At 40.9% G+C, this 11973-nt stretch overlaps 1 protein-coding gene across 1 annotated transcript in view; it reads left to right on the top strand.

The window, feature by feature from the left end:
- Positions 1 to 11508, top strand: part of galns (galactosamine (N-acetyl)-6-sulfatase) — a 22718-nt gene extending 11210 nt beyond the window's left edge. The window contains exons 11-14 of the mRNA XM_005724359.1: positions 701 to 803; positions 5798 to 5919; positions 9768 to 9885; positions 10870 to 11508. Of these exons, the coding sequence (XP_005724416.1) occupies positions 701 to 803; positions 5798 to 5919; positions 9768 to 9885; positions 10870 to 10956 (430 nt within the window). The 3' untranslated portion in view covers positions 10957 to 11508. The remainder of the gene's footprint in view (positions 1 to 700; positions 804 to 5797; positions 5920 to 9767; positions 9886 to 10869) is intronic.
- Positions 11509 to 11973: the final 465 nt, after the last annotated feature.

The following is an 11973-nucleotide window of genomic DNA, read 5'->3' as shown; positions in this document are numbered from 1 at the left end:
TTGAAATCTTCTATTGTTCAGTTTCCTTTTTTTAGCAGACCATCTGCTTCAAGGTCTGTTGCAGATTTAGTGATAACAAGTGGTTATTTGAATTACTTATGTTTCAATTCTGAGATGGTTGTGTTGGAAAATCCCAGTTGATCAGCAGGTTCTGATCTACTGGTGACCATCTGACCCCAACAACCATGCCAAATATATAGTATATACTTAAATCACCTTTCTTCCCCATTCTGATCCCCGGTTTGAACTTGAACAGGTCGTCTTGCCCACGTCTACGTGCCTAAAGACACTGAATTGCTGCCATGTGATTGGCTGATTAGCAGGTGCGCCTAATAAAGTGGCTGACGAGTGTAATTGCCTCTACAATGAATCTTAATGTCTTTTTGCTATATGCTATGAAAATGTTGACATTTGAGGGTTTCATACAAATGCATAAAAACACTGTACAAAGGTTCATGTGTCCATCAGGATGATATTTTTTGAAAACTGTGTGGCTCCCACAACTTTTGCTTTCTGTGCCATTATTCACTCCTTTTCTAGTGACAGACTCTTAATTTTGACCAAAAACGGACATTCACAACAGTCTGAGTGATTTTTAGGGAGTTTACGTTCCTCCACATTTTCTAAGGCAATTTGATGTTAATATATGCAAGTTGAAGTAAATCTGAGCTTTATTTCTGCCTCTTCTCGCCATCTTCAGGCCAATATATTATTACCGTGGGAATGAACTGATGGCTGTGAGGCTTGGAGAATACAAGGCACACTACTGGACCTGGAGCAACTCATGGGAGGAGTTTAGACAGGTGAGATTTCCTCTGAACAGTTCAACTCTGTTCCTCAGTTCTTCATTTGCACTGCCACATCCTCCTCCTTTGTCTCTCCTAATCGCACTCAAACACACAAACACTTTGGCTGTTGCTGGTGTTATCTTGAGAGCGGCTCATCAGTTGACTGCTGTGTACATCAGTGTAATGAATATTAATGAAGAGCCCCCACATAAGCGAATGTACATCATTCATCAACCAGATGACTTGTTTGTTCAAACTCCAGTGGAAATACCCCCCCCCCAAATTTACATATCGTCATTACCTGCTTGTTCTTTTGGCATCATAGCGCTCAGGCATAATTACATCAACTCAGTGCAGATTAAAAATATCAATAGAAATGTGAAATCTGGCACCTGAGAAGCTAAAGTATAGTGCGTTTTCTTTTTCTTTTTCTTTTTTCCGTGGCTACCCCGAGCCCATCTATAAAAACATGTCCTTCTGTCCTCCCTCCATGGCTATGCCTTTCCTGTGATCCAGTTTGTTTTATGCCCCATCGGTTGCTTAAATTGCTCTCTCCTTCAGGGCCGCTGAATCAATAGTAGCCTCCTTTATCAACTCATGTGAACTGAAGTGGAACTTCACAAATAATGGCGTCTGATTGCCTGTGAGTTGCCTATCGATTGGTATGTGTGTGTGTGTGTGTGCACATGGGAGAGAGAAAAGACAGAATGGAAAAAAAACATGCACATACATGTTCGGGCTTCTTTGTACAGACGTGCGTGTCTAGTCTGTTTCGCTGACTGACGGTTGAGCTCCTACAAGACAAATCTCCGATGTCATTATGAACTCCTAAACTGTTTCTTCTTGTGTTGCCCACATTCACTTTTCATACATCTGCTTTAAAGGTAATGCTCTACTTTCTTTGGAATTGATCATTCCTACTAAACTCATGTTAGAGATAACCCACCCCATATACACTGAGGATTAACCCGTCTCATGATAGTGATACACAATGAGATCCACTCCTCACTGAAATGAAACGTGTATTGCTGCTTTGTAAGTAATGTGCTGCAGTACAATTTGGCTTTTTTTGTGCTCCTTGCTGAAAAATAAACAAGGAAGGAAGATGTGTGTCTCTAAAGAAGAATGAAATTACAGGTTAATGGCTGGGAGACGTGTTGCTCTGTCCTGGCTGAGTCTGTGCTGCTCAGCCATGAGGAAAATGAGAAATTTCACAGGCTTAAATGCCTCTCATCAAATTCTTTTGAGGCAGCGTATTGATGTTAATATTGTGAAACATAGTTTCTCATGACTGTGTCTCCCTTTTATCTGGATTGCTGAGTAACCTATGCAACTGTGAGTAGCCTTGCTGAATGCTTCATATGGCAAAAACTGAAAAAGGAAGTTTTTTTGAGACAAGTGTCCTGGGAATACCTCTTTCTTGGCATCACTGAAACTGAAGAAATTGACAAGAATTAGGCTGTGCCATAGCTGATGTACTTTAAACTTGAATTATAAGTTTTAGAATTTGTTTTTTTTTACATTAACACACTTTAATGCACACTGGTGAAAAAAACACAATCAGTCTTTAATTTAGTAAAAGTACTAATTCATAAATGAAAGAATGAAAGCACATATGATGGTGTCCAAATATTTCCAACAATGTCACATCATTTTACACTCTCTGGTTACTCTAACACTGTAAACACTTGTTAATAATGGTGACAATAAGCTTAAAGTAATTCAAATATTCACTAAGTTATTCTGAGCATCGGATATAACATTAGCTCAAGTAACAGCTTAAGCAGTCAACTCATCTGATGCTAGGTTAGCAGTTAATGTTACTGCAGCTAATGCTACTTGTTGCCTTTTGATCTATATTAAATAAAAGATTTATTAGAATAAAAAATAGTGTGAATGAAACTGTAATAAACTCAGCTCAAGTCGCATCATTTCATCAGAAATGTTGAAAAAGACTAACTCCCGTGATTCCTCATAGCATCATGTTATTGTATTGACTGACAAACCCCAGGCAGCAGAAATTATTGTTCATTCAAGTAAAAGCACAAATAAATTATCATACTTGGAGCTTCCCTCCAGTCAGTAACGTGTTTTGGTTGGAGTTGTTTCTTTTAAATGTTTTGCCTTCATTCTGCAGAACAGTAAAGCACACCCTCTTTAAATTCAAAGGTTTTACAAATCAGGACATAATAAAAATAATCTGGTCCTTAGCAAGTCTTAAAGCAAGGCAACCACATATGAAAAATAACACATAGCATATTACACTTTTGCCAGTTTGCACGTCTTGAGCATTCTGGTGAGTGTTAACACAATGCCAAGGAGGAAAGATATCAGCAATAGAGAAGCAATTATTGCTGCCAATCAATCTGGGAAGGGTTAAAAGGACATTTCCAAACAATTTGAAGTCCATCAATCTGCACTGAGAAAGATTATTCACTGGTGGAAAACATTTAAGACAGCTGCCAATCTTCCCAGCAGTGGACGTCCCAGCAGATTCACCCCAAGGTCAGGCCATGCAATGCTCAAAGACCAAAAAATCTGCAACCTACATCTGAGACTCTACAGGTCTTAGTTAGCATCTTAAATGTTCATAACAGTACAATTAGAAAAAGGCTGAACAAGTATGGTTTGTTTGGAAAGCCTGCCGTGGAGAGAAAGTCTCTTCTCTGTAAAAAGAACATGGGAACACAGCTTAGATGTTAAACCTGAACAAACCACAAGATGTTTGGAATAATGTCAATTAAACAGACAGCGCCAAAGTGGAGATGTTTACCCATAATGCACTGCACCACATTTGGTGAAAACCAATCACGCCATTACCATTACAAATACCTCATACCAACTGTCAAGCACGGTGGTGGAGGGGGTGAGGATTTGGGTTTGTTTTGCAGCCACTGGACCTGGACACCTTGCAGTCACTCCTCTGTATACCGAAGTATGTCAAATGTGCATGCATCGTAATGGCCCAGACAAAATTCAAACCTCAGTAAAATGTATAAATTCACATAAATGAATTTTAATAAATCAATAAATGAATGGCTGCAAACGTCAATGAATGGAAGCAACCTTGTAAATAAGAGTGGACCAAAATTCCTCCACAACAATGTGAAAGCAAAATGTTATTGAGAAGGTGTAAAACCACCTATAGCAGCAAAACTAAGCTGCTTCTTGCAAGAGGATGGATTTCCTTTAAACAGGGATTGTATTAATTTTGTGACAGTAAAACTAGGATTTTGTTGTAGTCCAATCATTTATTTACATGAATCCAGCATAGAAATTCTCCTGTTGTGTTAGTTGAAGCTCTCTTAATCACTCACAACTGATATACATGCAAAAATGTCCTGTTTTAGCTCAGTTTCGATGCTTGTTAAGATAGAGCAAATGCAAATACTCCAGTCAACTTAAAGTTAAGTTGTTTAATATCACCAACTACAATGGCCATAACACAGATCTGAGGGTTCATGAGAGGTTTGATTGGTATGTACGAAAAAACATTTTTTTTAACAGTTTTTAAATGTTTTTTTTGTCAAATACATTTTACTATCTTTACCCGTTTCTGTTCTTTAAATTGCTGTTCAGATTAGTCAAATATTCAGTATGTGAAAGAAAGAATATATTTAAACATTGTCCAGTCTACATAAAACATTCCAGCCAAATCAAATACTTTTTCCTCATTCCCATCCCCAAAATCCACGCTCCCACCCATGGATGCTCCTGCACCTTATCTTGTAATGACAACCACGGTGCTCCAGTTTAAAAGCAGCCTTGCTGTATCCATCGCATTAATGTCATGTGAGATATGGAGTTCTTGCTCTAATATCTTGGCTACAAGAGAAAAAGTCAGACAGATACACACAGCAGGCCTTTCTTGCTGCTCCTCTGGGATGTTTTTTTTGCCCCCCTGATTCTTTTCTGCATTTCTAAGCAGTTGACTTTAAAAGGCAGGACAAGTCTGGATCAGTGGAAGCTCTGCAGGGCGGGGGGTATCTATCTTCACTCTCACTCTTTCTCTCTTTTCTATATGTATTTTGAGGTGCTCCGTTGAGTGATCTCAGAGGGGGGGGCAGCAACAGTGTCTTACAGATGAATGCTTTTTCAATATTAGTTGTGCTCATCAAAAAAAAAAGCAAAAGTGTGAGTTTGTTTGTGCGTGCGTGTGCTTATGTGTGTATTAAAGGAGGAGGCAGATCTCCAGGGGGTTCTGGAGGAGTGAGTGTGACTCAATCAGGCTGCGATCACTGCCAGGCTCCTGAGAAATAGAGTCAGGGAGCAGGAGCGAAGGCGTGGAGAGATGAAGAGGAGGCAGCAAAATTTCTCTGTTTTGCGAGAAAGCCTTCACGGTGTACCAACAGGAGCACAAATAACACAGCAGATTGGAAGACAATATGCATATAACCCATACTACAATGAGATTAAGTATTCAGCTCTTGGCAGCAGGTGGCTGCAAGCCTAAACCTAAACACTCACATCTCTCCTGCCGAGCTTAGTGCAGTGTTTTTTCTTTTTTTAATTGGACATGATGAAGCGCATAAAAACATCTTTAACCATCAAACTTAAAGACAAATTGTAATCACATTACTGAGATCCTTATTTTCACGATGTCTTAAGTGTCATTTATGTGGTGCAATACGAGCCAAAGCAAATATTCTATTTCTTCTATTTCTTCAGATATTATGGTTCATGTTTAATTTAGGATAGTATTTCAGGCAGGTCTGCTTTTTGTGTCATAGATTAGTCTTCTACAAGAATAAGCACAGACGGCAGCGGCCGTGCTGCTGCCACACGAGTATCGATTTGTGTTTGGTGAACTGATGCTTCAGCAGGCATATAAACTGGAAAATATAGACAGAAGAAAGGTTCCACTGCTTTAAAATGTTGATTTTAAAACAAATGGAATCAATTGTAGAATACTTATTCTGGGGTAGATTAAAGTACAGGCAGTCTAGGTGAAGGACTTTACCTGTAGCTCAGATCAGTGTGCTTAATAACACGTGTCATATGTTTTACAGGGCATAAACTTCTGTCCGGGTGAAGAGGTGCCAAATGTGACTACTCACGAGCAGAAGGAGCACACACTCCAGCCACTCATTTTCCACCTGGGGCGGGATCCTGGAGAAAAGTTCCCTCTCAGGTCAGTACCTTAAAAAAGTTCAAATTTGCTTTTAGCTGATCTCCAGGAAATGGACAGAGAGGATCAGGGGTGAGGTGTGGAGAAAAGGGGAGTCAAGCAGGCTAACAGGGAAAAAGCTGTGGGGGGAAAAAGGGAAGAAAGCAGGGATAAGAATAAGAAGGTTGTTTGCCCGTGGTACTGAATGTGTGCAAGATCAATGAAGATTTAGCAGCATGAAAAAAAGAAAAAGGCGGCGGATTGATCCACTCAGCCAGAGCACGCCTGATTACACCCTTCTCTTTGTGATTGCAAACAGCTCCTTAAAGATCACTATCGGGCCCTCAACCCTTTGGTACATCGCTGCAGGTTAAAATTGCAAGATAAATTGTTCAGGTCTAAATTGAGAGCTAGTTCTGTTTAATGTGTTTTGTGTGGGTCTGCCTCCTCTCCAAGGAGAGTTAAGAATCACGGAGACAGGATGCAAACGGCCGAGGTTGAACTATTACTAAATATGGGTGAAAAGATGAATGAGCACGGTCTTCTGCTCTGCCTGGACAGCGCGAGATGTTGAATGTGACCATGTGGACTTTTTTTTTAAATGACAGAGTGACTAATACATTAAGATAATCTCAAAATGCTTTCAGGAGAGAATTTTCTGTGGCTCCTCCTGTCATAAACCCTCTTAGACTGACCTTTCTTTTCTGCCTTCTGCAGCTTAGCCGTTCATACTTTTTTTGCTCTAGCCTCATCTCCTCATTTGCTTCCTGCTTGTGCTCCTCTCTGTTCTGGAGCGAGATTGGATGATAAAACATTAATGCTGTTTTTCGTTTGCCCACCTTTTAGCCTTGCTATTCACTCGGAGGAATAAAAAAAAGGCAGAAACCAATCAATATGCAGCCATGTGTTGTGCTGAGTGCTAGATGTGCACACACACACACATCCACACAAACCAAAACTGCCCATTTATTTTATTCTTTTACTTCTGCACAGAGGGGTTAGTGAGTTTGTCTCCAAGGTCACGCCCCCGCCAACGCCAAGCTGCCTGACCTCTTCACTGTTCACGCGCCGTTCTTCTTCGATCCGTTTTAATCTTCACTATAAATTCTCCTTCTTCGCCAAACTTGTTTTCCCTTCTCGCACCTTCTCCCTCCACCTACTGCTATGCATCTCATCTCACTTGTCGCCTCTCAGCTGCTGTCCCTCTGCATCCGCCGGGACTGTGCTCCTCCATCCACACGTGTGTGTGTGTGTGTGTGTGTGTGTGTGTGTGTGTGTGTGTGTGTGTGTGTGTGTGTGTGTGAGTTTTTCTGCACATGTGCATGCGTGTGTTTTGTCCGTGTGCTCTCAGGTCCCCCAGCTGGACCGGCTGCCTGGCCATCATTAATCTTAGTCAGCACCTAAAGAGCCACTTAAGATGATGTAGGGCCTGTCTGTGCACATACCTTCACTACTGTCGCAGGCTGTGATGTAGCAAAGAGCGCACACATGTACACGGTTTCTGTTCCTGCACAGTTTCATGTCATTATGGAGATTTTTGAATTATTTCCTTTTTTTAAGTTCTAGTTGTTTCCATTTTGCTTTGTGAGAGCAAAAAAAACGCCTTGCTGCTATTGTAAATGAATGTGGGCCTGGGGAGGATGACAGGGTCTGTGTTGGTGGTCCTTCTGTCCAGGATGAAACACAGACCCATCCAGGTTTGCATCAGCCTAACTCGATGATGGCTACGCTGGACTCTCAAAGCCTCTCTCTGCCTCCCACATTACCCTTCGTCCCTGTGACCTAGTGCCCTGAGATTAACACATCCTACTTCCTCACCACCTACCTCGGCTTTTGTCCCCAGAGCCCCCGGGTCATGTGTGGTGTAAGCCCCAGCCCTAACACTGCAGGCAGCCTTGCTCAAGTCTGGCCTCATCTGCTGCCTGCCACCATGCTCTTCTGTCCCCAATCAATAGTCCCTCACTGAAGTGCTCAATTTCCACCAGGGTGGAGAAGATGGTGGAGGGGAGGGGCAGGCAGGACAGATGTATCTGATTGTCTCCTCAATTCCCCCACCTTCTGCTACTGTGTGGTTGTTTGTGTGTATGTGTTCCAGCAATAGTGTTATGAATCAGTAATCAGAGCGGTGACACACCTGAGCTATGCCCCCATCCCCCTTGGGTGCCATACATTATAAATCAAAAGACTCCATTTGCATACAGCCTGCTTATTATTCCAGATTTTGCCTCTACACTAGTAAGCTAAGGGTTATAATCATGATAATGAGCTGTGCTGACTGTGGGCTTTTCATTATTTGTTTGCAGAAGGGGTATAAACAAATGATATTATTAGTTTTTGATTTAGAGCTTCTGCACTGTAAGATTTTTGGCGCATAGACAAAACAATGGAAAACTTTGCGTCTCGTGCAACTTTCTCGCGCTTTGCTTTACTTTGCTTTGCACACTTGCACGGAGAAATTGAATACTTACAGCAGCCTGATAAATCTCCCTTACATTTACTTCTGTTAAGCTGCTTCATCACTTATCGCAAAATGAATCGCAACAATCAGGAGCCGGCACAGATAGGAGGGGAATGAAATATCCCTCTTGCTGATCGAGATCGAGCAAAAAGCAGAATTTGTGATTTCAGATAGCTGAAGCAATTTAATCTGAATGCTGGATGTTTAACGCAGCGGAGCAATCTGGTTTTTCCCTATCAGCTAGGGTCACAATGCATAGATAGTTAGCTTATGACAAACGCAGCGCACAAGGAGAGAGACTAATTGCAGCGAGCGCTACCAGTCAAGTAATTGCAGGAGGAAGTAAAGAGTGAGTATCAAGGAAAGGAGCAGGTGCTGGTTGATGGAGGAAGCCTTGCTGCCCTGTGGGAGATCTAAGAGGGAGGGTAGGTGTGAGCTGGACAGGGCCTGAGGTTATTACTCTAATTGACACTTCACCTCACACACATGCACATGTTCCCCAGGGGCCAATCAGAGCATTGCGTTTGCAGTGGAGGGAGGATGGAAGGCTGGCACAGGTGCTGCCTGCGAGTGTATCAGGGGTGTAATTGCACTGCTGATATTTGTCTATCCCTGTGTCACGCCACCAGACGCTCACTCCCCCAACACACACACACAGAGCCCATTAACCCTACAGGTCCTATTGAGAGCAGCGTTCCTTTGAAAGCCTTCAGGGCCCCTGTGTTTTACACTCTGAATATAATAATGCACAGAGGTGCCCAGGCTCACTGGTGTCCAACAACAGTAATTGAGAGACAGGGGATGTGATGGGGGTTACATAGTTCATCCTGCTGAGCGTGCCTTCCCAAAGGGTACAAGAGTGGACAGCCTGTGTGTGTGTTTATGTGTTTAGGTTTCTGTTTTTGTCATCGAAAGCTGCGGCTCGTCTCCCCACCAATATAATGAGTAACGCTCGTGGGCTGCAGTCATGTTTTGTCACTAGATACATGAACAGAAAGGCAGAAAAATGGGTGATCTTTATTCTGTGTGTTTCAAACACAAAAGCAGCCTTGCCTTTCTCATATGTACTAATATATGTCCAGAACATAAAACAACTGGTTCCATTCAGGGTTAACTGTTCAGATTGCTGTTAAAGAAAATTTGGTATTAAATATATTAAAATCTGATTTTATTCTTTGTAACATTACTACAAGATGATGTCATCAATTAGTCAAATATACTTTGCGTCTCTGTTGACAATCATTCAATTTAAAGCACAAAATTTTCTCACATGTTAGTTTTTATCATGTTTCCTTGTCATGCATCAATATAAATGAATCATGTTTGGAGTTTTGGAGCTTTGGTTAGCTAAAATGATAATCATTCACTTGGAAGTGCTCTGCCGATAATACCCAGCTGTTTATTGTGTTGGCAGTGTTCTTTCTAAGGAGTACCAGGACGCTTTGAGCAGGATATCTGCAGTTGTGCAGCAGCATAAAGACACTCTGGTGCCCGGCATTCCCCAGCTCAACATGTGTGACAGTGCAGTGATGGTGAGACACAATATAACTAAATATGTCTCTTACAGTCATGTTTAAGATCAGTTGTCATGTTGTAAATCCGACTACTAGATCAGGTGCTCTTCTCAGCTGTATACATCAGATAAATTGATATGTAAGTGACAATGATAAACCCTTTAAGGGCCAGAAAGAATTAAAAGTCTATGGGAGAACAAGCTAAAATAGAGAAGGCTCCTGGCCTTGCTTTGAATCAATCGTAGCTTTTATTTTGTTGTTTGTGTGCTAACTTTACATATCAGTGTGTACCGATTTGATGTCTGGAACTTTCTCTTTCAGTGTTATTGTAACGGTATTATTTAAAAAGCAGCCTGGCTTTGTCTCCCCAAGCGCCCACCTTATTTGTGGCATGGCACTGCCCCCTGGTGGTCATTCAAATAAACATGCTACATTGCGTCCAATTCCTGTCTTTGATAGAAGTGTGATAATTTAAATGCTTAAAAGCCTGAATTTTTGCATCTTTTTATTCTGCATTTTTCATAAGGAAAAGTACATTTTTTAAAATCTTTTTAACATGGTTTTGTCATGAGGACTTACTTTTAGAGTAATGGTGCACAAGAAAATGTGCACAACCTAGTAGGTAATACGACCGCTCAAGGTCAAACTGGTAAATTTGAAGTAAGAAGACATTAAAATTTCATGGCACCACTTCAGTATTTGAAAAATACACTTTATGCATGGTATGTATTGGGAAAGAATAATCAGTTTTTCAAACAGTTACGTTTTTTGATGAAAAATGTTACACAGGGATAATATGAATTCATAGTTTAACATTTAAAAAAGAAAAAGACTTGATACGAACCAGAACACAGGACAGGAAACAAATATTATCTGCTGCTTTCAGCCTAGTGAAGATCAGTTACGACTTTAAAAATCAGCAATGCATTGTACTGCAGAGCAATCATATATTTGATACTTTCATTTTGCTGTACTTACTGTGTGGACCTCTCTGTTTTATAGAACTGGGCCCCCGCTGGCTGTGAGAAGTTGGGAAAGTGTCTGAAACCGCCCGAGTCTAACCCCTGGAAGTGCAACTGGCCACACTGAGAGCAAAAGTACTGGACACCAACATGAGGAACTGAAACCTGAAGATGTGCCAAGCCATAGAATAGGACACAGCCTCTGTGTGTAAAGGAATGTATTTTTAAACTCTTTGTGTTTTTGTACAATGTTTGAAGAAAAGAGCATTCGGTCAAATCAGGGAAACGTGTTTGCAAACTATGATTGCGGTTATTTTTACATCTGTGTGTTTTAATCTGCCAATTCTATTTCAACTTGCTACGGAATGGATAAAACAGATTTTATTGGTGTAGATCAAGGATGCCAAACTCATTTTACATTGTGAGCCACATACATCCCACTTTAATTTGAAGTGGGCCATACCAGTGAAACTTCCCTTTCTGTCTTTAATTACACATTTAATCCTTGAGATATCTTAATATGAGCAATAGAAGTGCAATTTCAGCTGCATTTATCAGGTTTTTTTCTACGTGGTAAAGAAATGCTGCTCAAGTTAATGAAACAAGTCTGTCAGCACTCTTACACTGTAAGAAATAAATTGTATGGGCTTAAATTGTGAGAAATAAAGATGTAAAATTGGGTGTAAAAAGAAAAGGTGTATTTATGTGTACAGTGCATAGGTTTAGTGGATACACAGGGTATCTTGTGAATCCACTGTAAAACACACACACACACACACAAAGAAATTCCTATACTATATTTTCATTATTTCATTTTTTATGTATGTTTAACTTATGTGTCAGGTCATCATCAGTCAAAATAAAGCTGTAACACCTATAAACATATAGTTAAAAGGGCAACAATTGCACCTTCCTTCACATTTTTAAATGCTTTTCAGTTAGGCCGGATTAGAGTCTCTGCCGGGGTGATTCTGGCCCCCGGGCCTTGTGTTTGACACCTTTGCTGTAGATGGTGGGTCATTGTCATTATTGTATACTACTCAAACACAGGAATCCAAATTGAACACAGCGTCATCTTGCTGGGTGACCTTTTTGTTCGGGTATAATACATACCGCGCCCTGATGGTCTCCCTAATCGGTCCAG

The sequence above is a fragment of the Pundamilia nyererei genome, unplaced genomic scaffold (assembly GCF_000239375.1).
Source record: "Pundamilia nyererei isolate P.nyererei 1_Seehausen unplaced genomic scaffold, PunNye1.0 scaffold00011, whole genome shotgun sequence".
Classification (NCBI taxonomy): Eukaryota; Metazoa; Chordata; class Actinopteri; order Cichliformes; family Cichlidae; genus Pundamilia; species Pundamilia nyererei.
The sequence above is the reverse complement of the archived record's forward strand: the minus strand, read 5'-3'. Positions and strand labels throughout refer to the sequence as shown.